Source organism: Pinus tabuliformis, chromosome 3_2 (genome assembly GCF_031772625.1).
Source record: "Pinus tabuliformis cultivar Carrire ecotype Pingquan chromosome 3_2, CPIR1, whole genome shotgun sequence".
In the NCBI taxonomy this organism is placed as follows: domain Eukaryota; kingdom Viridiplantae; phylum Streptophyta; class Pinopsida; order Pinales; family Pinaceae; genus Pinus; species Pinus tabuliformis.
Window position 1 is genome coordinate 476,484,323 of NC_142302.1, and position 23,367 is coordinate 476,507,689.

Below are 23,367 nucleotides of genomic sequence, written 5' to 3' on the forward strand. Positions count from 1 at the left end.
TGATCTGTAATCCTTTGTTGTTAACTTGTTGCATTGTGAACTATCATTTGAGAAAGTTTCCATTATACATTACTTCTGAACTGATTCCTTTGAACTACCGTGCATTTTGTCACATCTGTAAACACAACTGCCATGCATTTTGTCACATCTAATATCTCTTCTGTAGATTCATCTAGTTACCATATACAAGTGAGTTGTTCTGCTACAAGTGGGTAGCCATCAAGTACAACACATGCATCATAATGCTAACAATCTCCCCCTTTGGACTTCATGGCAACCATGTTGGTGTTGATTACTGCAAGAGTGTTCATTACTGCAAGCTGTAGAAACTGTTAGAGATAACCAGCAACACCAAAATACTCTCCGTCTTTGACATCAAGGGAAAAGGGAGGACCAAGGTATTCTCCCCCTTTGATATCAAGGGAAAAGGGATGACCAAAAAGAAGAATTTCATATCTAAAAAACTGAATATAAACATTGATCATGCTCCCCCTAAGCACATGTTGAATTCTCTGATTAAAATGTCCCTTTGTACACGCTGAGATGCACTATATCATCTGTGCTCCCCCTAAGCACATGCAAAGTCTGAAAATATTTTCCAAAAGAATAACATGACTCTATAACTCAACTAAGTGACTTTGACCTTCCTATCACTAATGACTCATACATATATCAATCTCCCAACCAAGTGGGGATATACCGAATTTGACTCATCCTCCCAACCAAGTGGGGATATACCAATTGTTTATACATGACAGAAATATAATTACATCATATGACCAAAAAGGACTCATGAAAAGACAAATTATTACATCATGGGTCTTTATATGACCTTTACATCGAACGATATACATGACATTTATAAGAGAGACCAAATGTCTAAACAAGACCATGATAGTCATCAACAACTATCATACACCATGTATGATCTGTTAGAAAATTATATATTATGGAGCAATGGAACACATAAAATATTGCAGAAATATAAACACAGAAAATGCATAAAACAAGAGAGACACAGATATACGTGGTTCACCCATTTTGGGCTACATCCACGGTTAAACAAATAGTCCTTCTTTTATTATATTATCCAACAAACTGAAGAGATACAACCTACAGCAGATCCGCTGTAACACCCTCTTCGCTCTCAATCTCCTCTCTCTTCCTCACTTAGAATATAGATATCCATAGATGCAATACAATTCCTTCATATATAGTGAGGGGTTGCCTTCTAGGTCAAATAACCCTAAACTAAACATAACTTCTACTGTCAGATCATCCGCTTAATGAACGGCCTAGATTGACTAGAAATTGCTATACTTTTACAAGACAATTTTACATCTATATTTAGCTTCGGGGGTGCTGCCCCTGAACCCTCATCGGGGGACCGCTAGCCCCTGGACCCCCGCGGGTGGGACAAGTCCCCCCCGCACCCCCCCGCGTGGAGGGGTGTACAGTCTTCCTGGGTATACATTTGGCTAGAACCTTTGAATACAGAAGATAATCAAGCTCTACACCCAACAGTCTCCCACGTGGAGACTGATTATAGCAACTCCATTGCTACTTCATTTGCTAGAAAATGACTCCACTTTGGACGTGGCTGTTTCTCATCTTCTTCATCATACTTGAAGACCAATTGAAACTGAGCAGATTCTCAGTTTCTCCCTGGTTACAACTTTTGTTAACATATCTACAGGATTTAGGCTAGTGTGTATCTTTTCCAGCTTCAACTGTCCATCTTCCAACACTGACCGTATGAAATGGTACTTGAGCTGTATCTGCTTAGTCTTGGAATGAAATGCAGAGTTATTTGCAAGATATATGGCACTCTGGCTATCACTGTATAACCTGCCCAACTCCTGCTTCTTACCCAATTCATCCAGAAACTTTTGTAACCAAATCATTTCTTTACTAGCCTCTGTAGCAACAACATACTCTGCTTCTGTTGTTGAAAGTGCAACAACACTTTGGATTTTTGAAACACAACTAACAACTATTCCACCTACAGTAAATACATATCCTGTAGTGCTCCTCCTATTATCTCTGTCACCTTCCATATCTACATCAACATATCCCTGTAGAGCAATGTTTGAACCACCAAAGCATAATGCTTGATTTTTGCTACCTCTCAAATACCTGAGAATCCACTTCACTGCCATCCAATGTTATTTTCCTTGATTGTTCATGTACCTGCTTACAACTCCCACTGCATGTGCAATATCAAGCCTTGTTCAGACCATTGCATACATTAAGCTTCCAACTGCTGATGCATATGGAATTTTAGACATATGAGCCATTTCTTCCTGAGCCTTGGGACACGCCTCCTTACTTAATTTGAAATGGCTAGCCAAAGGTATACTAATTGATTTTGCATTCTACATATTAAACCCTTTCAACACCTTTTCTATGTTCTCACTTTGAGACAATGTTAATTTGCTATTCTTCTTGTCTCTAGTTATTCTCATACCAAGGATTTGTTTTGCAGCACCGAAATCCTTCATTGCAAATGAGCTTGCCAATTTCATTTTGAGCACATTTATTTCCTCCATGTTAGAACCTACAACAAGCATGTCATCTACATACAATAACAATATAATATAGCTGCCATCATTTTTCCTTTTGAGATAAACACAATGATCAGAGTGACATCTAGTATAACCTTGTTCAGACATAAACCTGTCAAATTTTAGATACCATTGCCTTGGAGCCTGTTTTAAGCCATACAGGCTCTTCTTCAACCTTCACACTAGTTTTTGCTTCCCTTTTACCTCATATCCTTGTGGCTTCTACATATATATCTCTTCCTCTAAATCCCCATGGAGAAAGGTTGTCTTTACATCTAACTGCTCAAGATGCAAATCTTCAACTGCTATTAGACTTAAAATAGTTATGATTGAAGTCATTTTAACAATAGGAGAAAATATTTCATCAAAATCAATACCTTTCTTCTGTGCAAACCTCTTCACCACAAGTCTAGCTTTGTACCTCTATTTTCCTCCATCTTCTTCCTTCGGCCTATAAACCCATTTATTCTGCAATGTTGTTTTACCTGCAGGCAATTCGACTAAGTCCCAAGTCTGGTTATGTGCTAAGGAGTCCATCTCTTCTTTCATGGCTTGCTCCCACTTCTTCCTGGTTTCTGCCTACACTGCTTCTTCATAACATTATGGTTCACCAGAATCAGTCAACAATACATAATATAATGAAGGAGAGTATCGTTCAGGGGGTCTACTTATCCTGGTAGATCTTCTAACACCACTTTCAAGTGTTTGAAGTGCTTGTTGTTGTTGTGGTTTTTGTTCTAGCTGTTGATGATTATGATTTTCAGGCACCATCACTTTTCTTGTGATATCGTTAAGCACTGTGTATTCTCTGTTTTCTTTTTCCTGTTTCTTTTCCTGCAACTGATTCTTATACAAGACCTTTTCATTGAATATTACATCTCTGCTCCTAATGATTTTGTGATTTTCATAATCATATAAGCGATAACCAAAATCATTAACACCATATCCAATAAAAGTACATTTCTTTGATTTTTCCTCAAGATTTGTTCTATTTTCTTTGTTAATGTGGACAAAAGCTTCACAACCAAAACTCTTTAAAAATGAGTAGTTTACCTTTTTACTTGTCCATGCCTCCTCTGGAATACCACCATCCAAGGAACTTGAAGGCCTTTTGTTTATTAGATAAACAACAGTATCTACAACATATGCCCAAAATTGTAAAGGCAATCCTGCATGAAATCTCATGCACCTTGCACGCTCCATGATTGTCCTGTTCATCCCTTCTGACACACCATTTTCTTGTGGTGTTCCTGGAACTGTCTTCTCTTTGGGAATTCCATTCTTTGAACAATACCTATCAAAATATTTGCTGCAATATTCACCTCCATTATCTGATCTGGGACACTTCAACCTTTTCCCTATCTCATTTTCAACCAAAGCTTTCCATTTCTTGAAAGTATCAAATACATCAGATTTATTTCAAATGCAATAAATCTAAGTTTTTCTGGTTGCATCATCAATAAAAGTAACATAATAACGAGAGCCACCAAGAGATGATACCTGAGCAGGTCCCCATACATCTGTATGCACAAGCTCTAATTTTTCACTCTTCTTTTCTTTCCCAACTCTAAGGAATCTCACTCTCTTCTATTTTCCATAAACACAATTCTCACAGAATTTTAAATCAACATGCTTCAAACTTGGCAACAAATTTCTTGAGTGAAGAATCTACATCCCCTTCTCACTCATGTGCCCGAGCCTATGATGCCACAATGCCATATCTTCTCCTATAGAGGTTAAAGCATTAACAAAATTAGAAATACCATTGCATAAATACAATGTACCAACCTTTTCTCCTTTCGCTATTACCAGGGATCCTTTAGTGACCTTCCAGGTTTTATCTGTGAAAGTAGTTACGCAACCTTCACCTCCCAACTACCCTATTGAAATCAAATTTTTCTTTAGATCTGGAACATGCCTTACCTTCTTCAATAGCCACTGATTTCCATTTTGCTGTTTTATGAAAATTGTACCCATTCCAACGATTTTACAGGGTTTATCATCACCCAATCAAACTTGTCCAAAATCTCCTTGAACATAATCATGAAAATGTTTCTTATCAGGTGTGGCATGGAATGAGGCCCCTGAATCTACCACCCAGGCATCAATAATATTTTCTAATGAAAGAATCAAAGAATCTTGCAACACATCACCTGTTACATTCGCTTCATGATTAGCTTCTTGCTGCGCGTCTCCTTCTTTTCCCTTCCGAGACTTGCAGTCTTTCTTTAGGTGTCCTTTCTTCCCACATTTCCAGCACACTATCCCCGATCTGCCTTTTCTTGACTTATTGTGATATACTAGGCTCTTTCCTCTTTCCGTTTTTCTTCCCCTATACTCTGCACTCAAAGCATTACTTGATGTCTCACTGGAGCTTTTCCATCACATTTCCTCACTAAGGATTGCACCGACAACATCATCAAGCTTTAAAGTACTAGATCTAGAAACAGAGTTACTAGAAATAACAGAGCCCTAACTTCATCATCAAAATTTACCCCTACAGAACTTAACTGACTTGTAACTGTATTAAAATCATTTAAATGATCAGCAACAAATCCACCCTCCGACATCTTCATATTAAATAAATGCTTCATAAGAAATATATTATTTGACACCGAGGGTTTTTCATATAGTTTGGCTAATGCCGACATTAAACCCTGTGTTGTCGTTTCCTTTGAAATATTAAACGCTACTGACACCACTAGGCATAGCCGTATTGTTCCAAGTGCCTTTCTGTCCAGAATTTCCCATTTTGTTTCTGTCATACTTGTCGGCTTCTTTGTCTTTCCGCTCAATGGTAGGTACAAATTTCTCTGATACAGATAATCTTCCATCTACATCTTCCACAGCTGGTAGTTTTGGCCGTTGAATTTTTCGACCCTAAACCTACTATCTTCCACTATTGCTCCCACTTGAACCAGGAACCCTTCTCTCCTGCGAGTTTATTAGCCAAATAGACCTTCGACTCTGATACCAGTTGTTAGAAAATTATATATTATGGAGCAATGGAACACATAAAATATTGCATAAATATAAACACAGAAAATGCATAAAACAAGAGAGACACAGATATACGTGGTTCACCCAGTTTGGGCTACATCCACGGAGAAACAGCCAGTCCTTCTTTTATTATATTGTCTAGCAAACTGAAGAGATACAACCTACAACAGATCCGCTGTAACACCCTCTTTGCTCTCAATCTCCTCTCTCTTCCTCACTCAGAATATAGATATGCATAGACGCAATACAATTCCCTCATATATAGTGAGGGGTTTCCTTCTAGGGAAAAAAAAACCTAAACTAAACATAACTTCTACCGTCAGATCATCCGCTTAATGAATGGCCTAGATTGGCTAGAAATTACTAGACTTTTACAATGCAATTTTACATCTATTTTTAGCTTCGGGGGTGCTACCCCCGGACCCCCTAGCCAGGGGGGATTTACCCCCTTGGACCCCTACGGAGGGGACAAGTCGCCCCCACACCCCGCCGTGTGCAGGGGTGTACAATCTTCCTGGGGTATACATCCGGCTGAAACCTTTGAATATAGAAGATAATCAAGCTCTACACCCAACATGATCTGCACCATAAGCATCTATCAACAACATCCAGACTTGTAACTTGTATATGTCCATCATCAGTTCCGAAGATATGAAAAAGTAAATATCATCAACCTGTGACTAAGTATGCCGTATATAGATATCAACTCATCCTCTTGATCTCATCAAGATCAACTTGCTTCGTTTCCTTAGTAGAAAGAGCCTTATCATAACCTTCCATGAATCAACTAAGCATATGTCATATCTCCAAGCAGTAACACAAAATCATTCACATCATATCATATGTGAAAACACCATATTCATCACATCATCATTAAAAACTGCATGATATTTCACAAGAACCCTTAATATATCAACCATGTTTCATCACTAGGGAACATCCCACATCTGATAAGAATCAACCATGATAATCAATATATGTGAGTATCAATCTATCATCATATGGTAAGAACTCATCATCATTATGTGTCTAAGTAGGCCATGTCTTCGAATATCCATGTCTTCAGATAGCTATGCCTTCATGTGACCTGCAATAACACCATTCTGGCCAACCAACAATATTTATGAACATGCAACTTAAGTAATCATCCATGTATCCAGCATAATGTATATCCATCAAAGAGATAGAAATGTGTGTCATGAGCTCATGGTTATTTGTCAAGATTTCTTGATATCATCAACAACAACAATCCTCAACCATGTGAGAACCAAGAACTATAGGAATCCTGCATCATAACTACACCATATGAACTTCAAGCATATTTGAAGGCATGATGACAACAACACAAAAGAAATGAGTGGCTCATCATCAAATAATGAAGTTGTGTACTCAAGATTTGTACTTCTTCTTGTCCTTATGAAGATCACCATGTAAGCAACATATATGTACTATATGCATACAATCATCCATAAATCTGATCTGAATACCAACTATGCGACCCCAAGTATCATCTAAGATTTTATCATGGGAAACTCATAACCATAACATAGCAAGATGTATCATTTAAACACATAAGCATCATCATCATTGATTAGGTACCAAAGACTTCTAAACATAATGCCAACAATGCTTTATTAGAAGCATATCATGTTCTCCCCCTGAACCTGTTCCTCCTGTTCACTGTCAGATGCATATATCAGTAAGAAGTATCAAGGAATCATCATAAATAAGATATACATCAAGTTATCAACAACTTGTGAGGATCAAAAGCACTTCTAAATAACATCCACAGACTGGAGTCATCTATCACCACAATAGAAAAGATAACGATAATTGTCTGAATCATATTAAATCAGTTTTTCTGAGTCTGTCCCACTGCATTTTTCCTCAGACCAACATATACACGATCGTGTAGCTTTGAACTCGCGTATATACATGACTTGTATTCATGGAACTTGCGTATGAGAGTTAGAACATTGAAGTTTCACACTTTCAGCTCACCCTGAGTTTGTTATGTTTGTACACTGTGCCATGCCACATTTTTCTGACTATACTTACTTCTTCTTCCATATCTTCGATGATGATGTTTTCTCCTTTTGGTATGGTGTCTGAAATTTTGTCCTGCATTCCTTTGCTATATGTTCAAACTTGTTACATGTATAACATCTTACATGTTTCATATTTCTTCTATAGTAGTCAATGGCTTTGTGACCAAACATATTGCAAGAAAAACAATATCCCTTAAAGTACCTAGAAGCTGATGATCTTTCTGTGTGATGGTATTGAACCATTCTACTTCCGCATCTCACTGCAACATGTCCAAGATTATGAAATATAAAACATTCAACATTATTCATTTGAGGAAATAACTGACTATCACTTCCACAGTTAGGAGTAAAAGATTTTCTTTGAAGATTTTCTTTCCTTGGTTGTTGATGGGGTTGACCTCTAATCTCCTTGTTGAGCATTTCAGATTTTGGATTAGAGTTCCTTGCCTCAGCTTGTGAGCTAGACTCACCTTCAACACATTCATGAAAACCAAGACCAGATTTGATGGCAGGAGACCTTTGACTACTAAGAATATCATCCAAAATATTAGTACTATCTTGAAATCATAAAAGATTATTCTTTTCTTCTAATTTACCTTTTACCATATTTACCTCAACTTGATATTTCACTTCCTTTTCAAGATATTGCTTCTTCATGATTTCTTCAGCTTTTTTTCCTTCTTCCACTTATTGCCTTAATTCGAGAACTTCATTTTCTTGTTCTTCAAGAGCTTGGAGTAGTTATTCATTCTGCTTATTTGATTTTTCAACATCTTGTTTTAGAGAGAGGATCTTAGCTTCAAGACCTTCATAGTAACTGGATCTATCTTTAAGTTTCTTGATTGTTGTGCTCCTTTTATTTACTTCATTTCTTAATGATGTCACTTCATCTTGCAGCTTTTGACATTGATCTTTCTTTTCCTTGTACTGCTTCCTTACTTTTTTTCCTTCCTCCAGTTGAGCTTTTAGTCTGGTAGCTTCTTCTTTGGAGGCACACTCCCTTTTGTCCAATAGATCTTGTTGATCTCTAATCTTGTCTGTGAGTTTTTTAAATTCTGCCTCTATTTGATATCTTTCTCTTTCACCCATAAGAGCAAATTGAATTGTTTCGCTATCACTTTCATCATCTTCAAATGGACAGAGAAATGTATCACCAGAGGATAAAAAGTTCATACCTGATAGTTCTTTTGCTTGTTCATATTCATTCTAAGGTGATTCTGAATCTGAGCAGTTGCTTCCACATAATCCCCAATCGACTCTCCCACTGTCATAGTTCCTTTGAGATGCCTTCTTCTTTTGAGGTGCTTTCTTCTTTCCCATTGTTTCTACAGATCTCCTTCATACGATCGAGCTTCTGCCAAAGGACCTGCTCTGATACCAATTGTCGGAAATAATACTTAGAGGGGGGGTGAATCAGTATTAGCAAATCAATATGTTTTCCATTTCCATAATCAGATTTATATATGCTACTTCAGTGAAGGGAACTCGCATGTGCACGCAACTGTTCTTAAGGAAACCAACGTATAGCTAGTGAACTTATGATTCAGTTAATTCATCATATGTCGATCTTTAATCTGTGCATAAGTACTTTATTAAACATTAAACAGTAACCATGTGTAGTTAATAACATAATGAACCATCACACATAAGAAACACACGTGAACACCAAGATTTAAGGTGGAAACCTAATGTGGGTGAAAACCGCCTGTTGTTGTCGTCTCTGTCTTCTTTTAATAATAAGAAAATATATTTACAACATTTTACTGGTGCAGACTCATACCAGTATGCAGGATTCTACCTGCAAAAGGTTACAACCTTCTCTCGTTCTCCAGCTTCCACTGGAAGGGAGCTACAAACCCCTAGCTCTTGTACTAGCTAATATGTTTACTAGTACGTAGGCACTGACCTACAGAAGGCTACGACCTTCTTTCTTCCTCCAGGTACCATGTTTCATGAATGTTCAGACTGGATACTCTTGCAACACAACACCACAATCTGAAGGCCACGTTTCATCCAATTTTCATATTGGACCCATCAACAACATTGAAACTTAGAAAATCATAACTGCAATACAACCATCAAATGCATACACATCAATCAATCACTGAAACCCAATCATCACTTTCTAAATCAACCACAACTGAATCAATTAATCACTTGACAACCCATCATCACTAAAGAAAATCACAATCAATCAATCTGATCATTCAGAACACTGTCACTAGAATATAGTCACCAGAACACAAAGCATAACCTAGAACTCTTCAACAACCTACAAAGACAACTGAAACTTTAAACATCATACTTCATAAGTTATACGCTACTTCCATGTGTCGAACCAACGTGCATATGCACTTTTACCAAAGGGAAGCAGCGTACAGAGCTGCAAATTCAAATTTATGATGTATACACTATTTCGATATGCTGAACCAGTGTGTATATGCTCTTTTACTAAAGCGAACCTACGTACAGATCTGTAAATGCTAACTTAAAACATCACAACTATTCCAAATTTTAGTCATAGCTAGATCATCACATTTACGGAATAAAACATGCGTCAGTATTCGGATCTAGATTGTTCAAGATCAAACCACATAACGATAATACTCTTAAGCCCTTATGATCCTGGTCCATCAACCTTTATCATCCATATAGGTGCATCCTTAGATCAAATATAGCAACCCATCAGAAGCTCATTAACCTGCATTTATGATCCAACAATTCATAAGATATTCAAATCCTTGCACTCCTGGCCTAATGATCTTCTTCTCCTTATATAGTTTTAGGCCTTTCTCAATACCATGGACCAAAACTACTTAGGACCAATACCTTGGACCAAATACCTAGGGTCAATACCTCGGACCAATTACCTTGGGTCAAATACCTTAGACCAAAAGCTTTGTTTTTTCCAATATATACACACTTTCCCTTCTGTGAAAGTTCGTGTGTACGTATATGCTCCTTTTGTTCAATAAACCTTCGTGTATAAGCAGCTTGGATGAGGTGAACCTGCGTATACCTCTCTTTCTTCATCCTTTGTAGTCTGATCTATAATCCTTTGTTGTTAACTTGATGCACTATGAATTGTCATCTAAGAGAGTTGCCATTGTACATTACTTTTGAATTGATTCCTTTGAATTTCCTTGCATTTTTTCACATCGGTAAACACAACTGCCATGCATTCTGTCACATCTGATATCTCTTCTATAGATTCAACTAGTTACCATATACAAGTGAGTTTTTTTGCTACAAGTGGGTTGCCATCAAGTACAACACATGCATCATAATGCCAACAATCATATCACAAGAACTAATGTTGCCTGAATGGTGATTTGGAGAAGTTTTATTTGACAGTTCATGATCCAGATTTAAATAGGAATGCAACAAATTACAGAGATGACCATAAAGACAGAGATGCAGCGGAAATAATACTTCATTTCATTAATGTAAAATACTGAAATATGCTTACAAACAGAAATGGAAATACACCAGCTAGGGTGATGGTAGCTTATCTCTGAGAAGAGATGTGGCGACTACATGCCTCTGAACTAAACTACAATGAGGCTCAAGAGCCTTTTTATTATTGAACAATAAGAGCAAACCCAAAACAACCAAAACCCTAACTTGAGGAGATGTAACACCAAGAGTTTATAGGCCCATTGGGGTGAGTTGGACAGCCAACTTCCCGGGGTTGTGACTTGGTCATATTATCTCCATTTGACGCGGATGATAGCCCGTTGGAAAGATATCTCCGAGGACTACGACGGAAAGCACAATTTTAGATGGAAAATCGTTGGTAGTAGATTTCCAAAAAAACGTCGTTTAGGGCCTCAAAACAGCTCCAGAAGTTTAGGACCCGAAAAAATGATAAAAACAATAAACTGTGCTACAATTAAGGAAACTGAAAAACTGAAAGAAGCAATAGTGGGGTTCCAAGTGGAATTTGTGGGTGGCCACCAATATCCACCTGGATCATTCCTCCCCCCTCAGGAAGAAATGGTCCTCATTGCATTGAGTTCCTCCATGAGATGAGGAAACTTCTATTGAACTTGGTCCTTAGTGAGCCACTTGCCTTGGTGAAGGAGTTGGCTTGCTTTGACAACTTGATACAATTGGATATTCTGCTGGCAAGTGTTCTTGATCTATGTGTCCATGATCTGATCAGTTGCAGCTTGTTCCACGCAATCTGGATTTAACTCTGTGGGTGTGAGTTGTTCTGTAATATTGGATGTGTCTAGTAATGGTGGAAAGTATGGCTAAAGGCGGTCCACATTGAACACTGGGTGCAGGCCAAGGAATGGGGGAATTCTGAGCTCAAATAAGGACCATATCAGAGTGGTCTGAGTTTCCGATAGGCTTTGGTAAGGCATTCCTTTTGCAAATGCAACCAGACTTTGTCACCCACCTGAAACTTGTGTGGCACCCGATGTTGATCATGTCACTGCTTGTACTTGACATTTGATTTCTCCAGAATGTCATGGACCTGTTGGTGAATATGTTTGATGTGCTCAATGAAGCTGTTTTCCTTATCTGTTTCAGACTGGACATGAGCCGAATCTACGTGAGTAGTTGCAAATGGCATGGCCACATCAATGGGACATAGTGGCTGGAATCCCAAGCCCACCTGAAAAGGGTTATGGTCAGTCGAGCTGTGGAGAGCCCAGTTGTAGCTATGCTGAACATAGGGGAGGCTCTCGTCCCATGTGCATGGATGCTTTGAGTTGTACATGCAAAAAATGTGTATGATCATGCTGTTGACAACCTCTGTTTGGCCATCAGTTTGAGGATGGAAGGCTGTGGACTTAGTTAGTTTGGTGTCCAACATCGACCAGAGACTGGACCAAAATGTACTAAGGAACCTGCTATCTCGATCTAAGATGATAGGCTGTGGGATCCCAAAGTGTACCCACACTCATTCAAAGAAGAGTTTAGCAGTGGCTTCGGCTGTGATATTCTTCTTGCAAGCCGCCATAATAGCCATCTTCGAGAACCTATCGATGACCACAAAAACACAATCATTTCCATTCTTAGTGGAAGGAATGCCTAACATGTAATCCATGGAGATGGATTCCCAAGGTCGACTAGGGGTAGGCATCGGGGTATAGAGGCCTTTCTTCTTGAAGGTCGGTTTGGCAATGGCACAGACAGTGCATGATCTGATGTACTTCTTGACATCCTGTCGAAGATTCGGCCAATAGAAATACTTCTACAGTACTGCCACCATTTTCTCGACCCCGAAATGCCTAGTAGCCCAACTGTAGTGTGCTTCCCAAATCATCTTGGCATGCTCGCTTGAAGGAACACAAAGGTGACCCAGGTGGCATAATAGGGCATCCTGGAGGTGAAAATCTGGAACATGTTGACCCTCCAAGAGTGTCTGGTATGTGTGGCTGAATTTTGGGTCGATTTTGTAGAGAAGTGGATAATCAGAAGTCTCATTCCCATAAGAGTTGAGCACGGTGGTTAATGCCATGATCAGTGGTAGTTTGAGGCAATCTGCAACATTATTGGTGCTACCCTTCTTATAGTTGATATTCAAATGGAACTGTTGCATGTGTGTGGACCACTTCTGATGGCGATAATTTTGCAATTTCCCTTGGGTCTGTATGAACTGCAGGGGTTGGTGGTCTGCGTGGATGACCGTTTCCTTCCCCAAAATGTAATGCTTCCATTGTCAGTAGGCCTGCACAATGGAATACATCTCTTTGTCATAAGTGGGATACTTCCAGACTGTGTCTGAAAGTGTCTCACTGTGATATGCCACTGGATTCCCATGTTGAGTAAGGACTGCCCCAATAACATAGTCAGAGGCATTTGTCTCGACCTCAAATGGTTGTTGCCAGTCTGGTAATGCGAGCACTGGTGTCGAGAAGAGGCAATCTTTCAACTCTGTGAATGCCTTTTGTTGAAATTTAGACCAAAAGAATTTTTCTTTTGCTCCTCCCTTGGTGACTTCACTCAAGGGCCAAGTGATATGAGAAAGTCCCAACACGAACCTGCGGTGGAAGTTGGCAAGACATAGAAAGATGCTGAGCTCTGTCAGAGTGGTTGGAGATGGCCAATATCGAATGACTTGGATCTTGGCTGGATCCACATGCACCCCCTGTTCATCAATAATGTATCCCAGATATTGAACCTTGGTCATGCCAAAAGTGCATATCTCTGAATTGGCACATAACTTGTGTTGCCGTAGTATTTGGAGAACTTGTTGGATGTGGTGGAGGTGCTCTTCCCAACTTTGGCTAAAGATCAGGATGTCATCCAAGTATACCACAACAAATGAGTTGGTGAATGGCCACAATATGTCATCCATTAGCCTCATGAAGGTTGCAGGAGCATTCGTCAATCCGAAAGGCATAACCAACCATTTGAAAGGCCCTCCTTGGCTTTGAAGGCAGTCTTCCCCACATCAGAGTGTTCGATTGGTACCTAGTGATATCTTGACTTCAAATCGATCTTGCTAAAATATTTTTCCCCCCTTTAGTTGGTCCAGAAGGTCATCAATCTGTGGGATTGGGTACCTATTATGGATAGTGATCTTGTTCAGCGCCCGATAGTCAATACAGAGTCTCCAAGTCCCATCCTTATTCTGTACCAACATGATTGGGCTCCCATAGGGTGATGAACTCGGATGGACATGACCTTTTTGCAGCAGCTCCTGAATCTACCTCTTGATTTCATCATTCTCCAAAATGGAGTGTTGATAGATTGGTCCATTGGGCAGCAGTGCACTTGGGGTCAGATCGATGGAGTGCTTGACCTGAAAGTGCAGAGGAACCCCTGCGGGGAGGTGAAGATGTCCTCGTACTCCTCCATGACCTTGTCCATCTGTAGTTTTTGTGCGGAGGGGCCCTGTCTGGAGGTTGTGGCCACTGTCTTCTTCTTTCCTTGAGGGCATATCATCAAGAAAACAAATTTCCTGGTTTTGGAAATGAGCTTACAACATTGTTTTGCAGTAACCAAAGAGATGGCGGTAGGCGGTGCTACCTCTAGTATCATGTACAACTTATTTCCAAAAGTAACAATGACAGCACGAGGCCTTGATTCATACACAGCATGTCGCTTCCACAAGTATGGTTGTCCTAATAATACATCACAAACTTCAAGGGGAGCAATTTCACACAATATCTCATCCGTGAAGGGCTTGATGTTGTATGGAAGGCGAAATTGCTGGCTCACGCAAGATCCCGTCCTTGGTGAATCCACTCGATGGTGTACGGTTGTGGATGTGCTATGGTCAATAAGCCTAGCCGCTTCACGACCTCTACCGAAATGAGGTTCTTTTGGCTCCCACTGTCGACAATGGACTGTAGCGGGGAGCCCTTTACCCACATCTAGAGGTGGAAGAGATGCTCCTCCTCCTCTAGATATTCGGGTTCTTCCTTCTAGATCTTTGTGGTGGAAATGATGGCATTGGGCTCCGCATCCATAATCTGCTTCCCTTTGTCATTCCCCTTATCGGGTGCTGACTCAGAGTCGGAACATGCATATGATTCTGAAACCTTTAGCTCGGCCACTAGTGATTTCTTGGCTCGACACTCACTTGTGTTGTGAGTGGAGCTCTTATGGAACTCACACCACTTTCTCGTGTCCTTTTTCGTCTTCACGCCGCTGTTCTTTGCTTGCATCTTTTGGCGGGTTGTCTTGGGCCACCCGCCTTGGCTTTGTCCTTTTTTATGTGGTTTGGGGGCACCTTTCCCTTGCTTTGGATTCGCAGATCCAAAGTCTCGCTTCTTCTGTTTAAACTTTTTCTTGACCTTGACAGCATATCGGTATGCCATGCCGAGCGAGGAGCTGTTCAAGAATTCTATTTATTCCTAGATGTACTTTTGTAGGCAGCCACAGTATTTGAGTACCAAATGTTGCTTCGAATCCTTGATACCCAACTTTGTGCGAAGGGTATGGAAAATATTGGTAAACTCCGGCACGTCTTGGTCCCTACCCTGCCGCAGCATGGTCCACTTTATGTATTGATCCTCATAGCTTCCGACAGGGTAGTACTGCTCCTTGATGGCATCTCGGAATGAATTCCAAGTGGGTGCGGCCAAAAATAGTGAGCCTATACTTTTGTCCTTCTGCTCACAGTAGGTTTCCCACCAGTGCTTGATGTGGGGGGCTAATTTGAGAAGAGATAAAATAATCTTTTCCTGACTAGAAAAATCATGAACAAAAAAATAACCCTCTAGCAGATTTAACCATTTATCGATGACATTTGTGTCTATCTAACCCTCAAATATGGGGATTTCAAAATTAACTTGTACTTTAAATGGTGTGGTGTTTCTAGAGTAGCTGTTGGAAGCCGATGCATCGCCCCTGGGTAGTCACTGAAGGATCTGGGCAAAGTTGTCCATCATCGCGTTCCTTTGTCGCTCGAGGGATTCTTCGAGCAAGATTTTGATAGGATCTCCTACCCCCTCGTCTTTCTTTTAATCTGCCATGGGAGGCCGTCGGGATTTGCGAGGCTGGTCTTGCAAAGGTTCAACCAATTCAAGCCTTAACTCATATCCCAACCTCGTTGGGGACATGCAAAGAAAAATAGAGAAAAAAAGTAGACCGCTCTGATACCACTGATCTAGATTTAAACAAGAATGCAACAAATTATAGAGATAACCATAAAGACATATATGCAGCGGAAATAATACTTCATTTCATTAATGTAAAATACTGAAATATGCTTAGACACATAAATGGAAATACACTAGCTAGGGCGATTGTAGCTTATCTCTGAGAAGAGATGTGGCGGCTACATGCCTCTGAACTGAACTACAATGAGGCTCAAGAGCCTTTTTATTATTGAACAATAAGAGAAAACCCTAAACAACCAAAACCCTAACCCGAGGAGATGTAACACCAAGAGTTTATGAGCCCCGTTGGGGTGAGTTGGACAGCCAATTTCCTAGGGTCGTGACTTGGTCATATTGTCTCCGTTTGACGTGCATGATAGCCTATTGGAAATATCTCTCTGAGGACTACGACAGGAAGGATGATTTTCGATACAAAATCGTTGATGGTAGATTTCCAAAAGAACATCGTTTAGGGCCTCAAAACAGCTCTGGAAGTTTAAGACCCGAAAAACTACTAAAAATAGTAAACTATGCTACAATTAAGGAAACTGAAAAACTGAAAGAAGCAATGGTGGGATTCGAAGTGGAATTGGTGGGTGGCCACCAATATCCACCTGGATCAGGTCAGGAGGTCGAATCCATCAGACCTCTAATCCAAAATTTCAACGTCTAAAACAAGGCCACTTGGTTTCCTTGGATTGGGCCACGTGGTGCCCTCGCATTGGGCCACATGGCTCCATTATGTTGGTAAACGTCCACCAACTGCACAATGACACTTGTCAAGCTCTGGTTGCACCACATGTTAGCTGGAACTATGACCTTGAAACCTAGATTTGGAACCACAAGCATTGACTTGTTGACCTTTGACTTTTTGCTTTGGTTGACGTGAACTTTGACCTTGCATAAATTTTGCAAACGATGTCTATTTTTGCCCATTCAAGTTGAATTGGAATAAGAGTGGTGAGCACTACACATTGAGCTTGGTTTTAATTACATTTGAGAACTTTTATTTTTGAGCATTTTCTGGAACTTTGAGCATCTTTTCGATCCTCCAGATCATTCGAGGAGTATATGTCATGAATTTTATATTCTATCTCCTTTAGTAGCCTCCTACTTTGCTTGATACTAAGAACAAATTCCAGATTTATTTCTTACCATCTTTATGTTTTCTCACATTTGATACATAAAGGTACTAGGGTGATTCGAGCTAAGGGGAACTAATGAGGTTTCAATCATTTTAATATACTCCTCTTCTCTAAGCCATGTATGGTTGAAAATGGAATGGGATATTTTAAATCGATTTTAGCCATTTCCAGGAGTATCGGACAATGATCTGAAATATCGTCATATTCAACCCAGGTTTCCATTTTGATGTCAATGGAGAAGAAAAAAACTATAAATAAGAAATCGATCAATTATTTTTTCTATTGTTTCCCCATTGGACCTAGAATTCCTCCACGTAGGAGTGAGAGTGACAGGTTCCATATCAGTGAGATTAGAAGAGCTACCAAAATAAGAGAATTATTCTTCCAATGGATCTCTTTTGGTTGTGTTTCTTGACACCTCCCTAATCATGGTTATGAAATTCATGTCATCACCTAATATAATGGGATGAATGTTGATAACTATGGCGACAATTACGTTGTCCCAAAAGGATTTTCAATCCACATAAGGGTCATATACATTCACAATGTGAATATTAATACCTAATTTGAGAGCCTCCATATCCATGCATATGTAGCACGACATAATTGTCGATGAGTGAAGAATGAAAGAAGAGTTCCAAGCTATCATTAAACCCTTAGAATGTCATAGTGAATTGATAACCATAAAAGACCAAATACAAATCCATGGAGCCATAATTCCCTTATCTTTATCACCATTATTCATTGTTTCTTGATCATTATGATATTAGGCTTATTGTTATGAATAAGCCTCTTGGGGGTAAGTATTTTGGGAGTGCCCCCGAACCCCTTAGATTTAATGGTTAAATATTCATTGACAACCCACTCTAAGTTCTTTGTAAATCGTGGTTTAATTTCCTTTCTGTATATCCTCTTTAGCCTTACTTTGATCTTTAGAAAGGTTAGATTTCCTACTAGCATGTCCAATGGAGAGAGAGCCTAAGGAAAAACCTCCATAGATTGGAGCATCATCATTATGATCCATGCATAACCAATGGGTATAAGATCTCTTCCCATCATGGGAAGAGTTCGACGAGGACAGAGATGAAAGATTCATGGGAGGAATAAAAGTGGGGGCTCACATGGAAGGACCTGACGTAAGGGATGACGAATAATAGTAGTGGACCAGAGGTGGAAGGATATCCAGATTCGATTGAATGATGGGAGACCTAGACAAAGAAACTACTTTTGTAGTTAGAGGAGACTTTGAAGCTACCAAAAAACAATCAAATCTTCGTTAGAGAACAAATTATTTTCCTTATAATTCCCCACATTAGTTTTAATTTCTAAAGTAGGATGAATATGAGAGTTCAGAAAATGCATACCCAAAACCTTCACATGGGAATCAATATTATGTTCCTCTACAATTAGAATCTCAATGACCAGACTAACATATGTCTTTCCATTCCATTGAATTTCCTTTATTTTTAGGAGAAATATGTGTATTATTCTTAACCCATTTATTCCTCATAGGTTGAGTTTTATTGACATTATATACAAAAGAATCAACTAAATGGCATACCTTATGATAGGCATAACACCTGAATGGCAGTTGCCAATAGTAAATTTGTTGAATCCATGTTCTCCCTTGATTGCATAACTTAATGTCCTCAAGCAAACCTTCCTTCATATTACCCTATGCTTGTATCCATGTAAATCTTTTGTCATGCTTCAAGAAACAATCCTCTTCAATTTTGACAAACCAACCAATGGGATTTCCAATTTCATCCAGAATCAAAGGATTCCAAAAAAGTCAATGGAAGTTCAAGCAAAATATCCCATAACTTTTGTGTTATGTTCAGTTGACGGGCTGCTTAAAAATAAAAGTGTTAGCTTTGGATTGAGAGAATGTAAATCCCCTAGGACAAATCCCTAGATAAAAGAATATTGACCTCCTACACAGAAGATAAAATCACACAAAACCAACAACAAATCATTACATGGAATTTAGGAGTGGCAACCAACAATGGTGTCCAATTTGACTATAACAAGTGCTCGAGAGTTGGTGGAATAGCCATCTTACCTACAAAATGTCCCGCCAAATCCATCTCCTAAAAAATAGGTATGTCTAAGAGAGGAGTGTTGTCACCTATGACCATTATAGACTTTTCACGATGAGTTTTTAGGGATTTTCTAGAATGGAGAATAGAACCTGTGTTGTGCGAACCAAGCTCTAGTCAAGAAGTAGTAGTGCTCTAAAAGCCTTCCAACAAAATGGGATTAGAAAATGAGGTAGGAAAATTTCCCTCATGATGAAAAGGTGATGGATTAGATTTCAGATCATGAGGATGGATCAATGGATTAGAGGCATTTGCATTGATTTCCTATTGTGATACAAATATGGAAACGTGAAGTGGATTTTCCGAGCCAAATTTCACTTGCCTCTTCTCCATTATGGAACCTGTAAGATATTGAATATCAAGTGTAAGTATTAAAGATTGATATGCTTAAAAAACTACTTACCATAGGAAAATGAATGCCACATATCACAGGTCATCATCCAAGTGAGTGTAGATCCACCTCAGGCATGATGGTTCAATGGCATAGACTGAAGATAGTGATAAAAAATTAGAACCTAAGGTCAAGATTGTAAAACCTCCCATAAACTCCCCCTGACACTGCAAAGCTCCCCAAACCAAATGTAGTTCAAATTTAATGAAAAATATAAAGGGGTATAAAAAAAGTTAATGAAAAAATGGATACTTACAATATCTAGTAAAAGTAGGGGCTCTTTAAATTGGGGGTTCATATTGATAGGGGGTTATATAAAGTAGATTTTATAGGTATTTTCCAATATGTAATTAAATTAAGGGTATTGTTTAGTATGCCATTAACACACATGCTATATGAGAGGTTCATTGGGTGAAACCCCCATGGGTATATTACAAATCTCCTCACCTTAAAAATGATCTATACATAAAGCATAGGAAAGGAAAAAAAATTCCAGAAAAAATGAACCATATTCTTATAACTTTCACGTACTCAATAAATTTGAGGACACAAGTTAATGAGAGCTTTGAAGCCTTGAAAAATATTTTCGCATCAAAAAATTATAAATCCATCCAAGGTGGATTCTTTTTAGTACTCTCTAATGACGAGATTCAAATTTTGATCTTATTAGTCCCTGCCATCTGGCATCCGGCAGGGACTATAGTAACCGTTCGGAGGGCAGATAACATTAAATCGCCGGGTTTTTTAGTGGTATTTTTAGTTATATCATAAAGTTTGCACTTCAACTTCTGTTGGCCATCTTATTTGGCCTCTTCCCGAGGCGGAAGAGGCCGGACCATATCTTAAACTGCTACTTACCCACAATCAACTGGCCTTGACGGTTTGCGGTTTCGATTTAATGCTGACATTAATTCCTTAATTTTTACTGTTAAGTGCGAATGGGTACATATCCTAAGTTGCTTGTTCTTTGAGCTATCTGAGGAGGCTGAACGTGTCACTCTGCATGCAGAACAGATGCTGTATTTCTTGCCTCTTACTCGTGCTTTACATTTGGTTCATCGTCCACAGCTTGAATCCAAAGCTTATTCCTGCAACCTCTAAGCTATCATCGTCCACAGCTTGAATCCAAAGCTTATTCCTGCAACCTCTAAGCTATCGCGACTGGATTTCACCGCTACCATTAGTCCCTCAGAGCAGGTGGACTCTCCCTTAAAACGCTTTCAGTATTGACTGTTAATTAATATTCGTAAGTTTAACCATTTTTCCCAAATTCATTACAGGGCTGTTGCGGCTCTCATGTCGTTCTTGGTGAGCAGAAATGGAGAGAGCGCTGGTTCAGCTCCTTTCATCTGCACTGCGGCTCTCATGTCGTTCTTGGTGAGCAGAAATGGAGAGAGCGCTGGTTCAGCTGCTTTCATCTGCACCTGCACCAGTACCACAGAAGACAAGGTATAAAACTTACCGTTGAATTATCCTCCATTCTGTACTCTATTTACAATAATCGTTTCACATTTAGGTCTCTAAATTTGGCTATGCATGCAGGCTTATTCACCCAACAAAATGGGGTTTCTCCAGTCCCGGTGGCTGCCAACGGGTAAGTCACTCCCTCAAGGTATCGCCTTCCTTGTAGTCACGGTAACAATTTTTCCTTTTTCCTATGTGGGTATTATTTCATTCCAGTGATAATGTTTGTTTACTTGAATGTAGGTCGCAACTTCCGTTGTGGAACGAACTTCTGGTTCCAACATTTGACTCATTCACCATTCCAGGCTCCCTTGGAAAAGCCTAAATAGTTCTCAAGACTTAGCTATTGAGGGTTTGATCGATTTTACTGAGGGTTGGAGGAACTGTTGTTCCCGTAGTCTTTAATTAGATTTATTAAATCCAGAATGTATTTAAGGTTTTTTCCGCATAGGGTTTACATCTTGTAACTTAGTTACTATTAATATTGCAGTCCTAGTAGTGAATAGATATGTTACTTCATTATTATACAATGGCTTGACCACTTTTGAGCATCCTTAGCATGAATACGATCTTATTATTCAGAACTTAAAGATATAAATTTCGTGTTAAAGATTTGGGGTTTCAATGAGCAGTTTTGATTGTAATTTCTGGGTTTTTCTTTTATCAATTCCATCCCTACAGGATTGGTATTTTCATTAATGTATGGCTTTTTTGGGAGCACACCTCTGTGTCGTCTCGAACTAACCAATGTTACAGTCAAATAATAAATACATAACCATTTTTATTATGGCAAGGTAAATTCTTCTTTACAGGAAATTTTTATCATTACATAATTCCCTTACAGTTTGGCTCGCACTGATTTTACATGATTGTGGTTCAACATATGTTATTCTAAATGGTTAATCGACTCTGTCTATTCGAGTTTTTTCTTTGTAACTTATAGAATAGAAAAGAAATATGAATGCAAGTATCAATTAGCAATTTAGCTCTAGACCAAGCTATGTACAAATGTATCTAACTTACAGCAGTGCAGCGAAGACTCGGTGAGTACTGGAGAATTCTTCAGAGAAGATCTATCGCCTCTGCAGGTGCTCGCCTGTGGAAAAGCTGAGAAAACAAACACGTCACTTTCTACAGTGATGCGAAAGGAGTAAATTGGAGATATAACAGTTGCCAATAGCAACCTTCTGCCAAGGGTGGGCCTGTATTTGTGGAAACTTCAACTCTGGATAATTAGCATTCATGCATTTAATCTGGATCGGATGTCATCTTCATGGAGATCTGTAATAGTGACCGAAGACAGATGTTTTGGATTGTTACAATAAAGTTGCGAGCATGCAAGCCACGTGTTATATCTGTGCTGAACACGGGGCGAGGCTCAACAGACATGTTTTTAACTTGCTTTTCGAGTAATCTTTTTAAGTGAGGTTTTTATTACCTGTGTACTTGAATATGACTTATAATATGACTTGATAAAGCGTTGTCTCCGTTTCCATAAATCAATGGTCGGCAACTGGAAAACAATTTTTATTTTCTACAAACTTTGCAGTAATTATGAAATTACAGAAGGAATATAATTAAATTCTCTGTAACATGTAAACATACCTGGCACACCACGCTTCTGCTTCTTTGTTAGCTTTCCTGGCAATTGTCTCCTTGCATGCTCGCTCGCTGTACCTGAACAAGGTTTCTGGACCGAAACCCTGAGTAAATGCGAATAGAAGTATATTTATAGCTATAAAAAAAAATATTAGGTGAAATACAATATGTACATATGGGTAGTTAGGTTGAAATCGAAGGGCCAGTAAAGCGCGCATGCATTTGACTTGTTGTTAGAGGGTCTCAGCGCAGCCGAAACTCCACCTTCCAAACCGTCAAACTGTTGAGGTAGCTAGATTTTATTATCAACCGAATGGACGGCGCCCTATTCGTTATTATCGATATCTAATTTGACTTGCTTAAATATTTTAATAGTCAGTTTTCAAGGGAGCGTGGTCGCAGCAACACCCCACCTTTGAGGACTGTCTAACCTTCTACTAAAGATCGTGATGATGATAAGGCCTCCGTTTTCCACATACTCGTGAGTTCTTTT

The 23,367-nt window shown here is 39.2% G+C and overlaps 1 protein-coding gene and 1 long non-coding RNA gene across 3 annotated transcripts in view; both read left to right on the forward strand.

Moving 5' to 3' along the window:
• The window catches only part of LOC149181362 (uncharacterized), a 52,984-nt gene extending 32,072 nt beyond the window's left edge, over positions 1-20,912 (forward strand). The window contains exon 3 of the mRNA XM_089414166.1: positions 20,745-20,912. Within this exon, the coding sequence (XP_089270292.1) occupies positions 20,745-20,912 (168 nt within the window). The remainder of the gene's footprint in view (positions 1-20,744) is intronic.
• Positions 20,913-21,000: 88 nt separating this feature from the next.
• LOC149181363 (uncharacterized) lies at positions 21,001-21,773 on the forward strand. Of its 2 annotated transcripts, none has more exons than XR_016257537.1 (3): positions 21,001-21,260; positions 21,354-21,423; positions 21,519-21,773. It is a non-coding gene; the product is annotated as an uncharacterized LOC149181363 (long non-coding RNA). The 2 variants fall into 2 exon arrangements; XR_016257536.1 differs by having other exon boundaries at positions 21,354-21,405.
• The last annotated feature ends 1,594 nt before the right edge of the window (positions 21,774-23,367 follow it).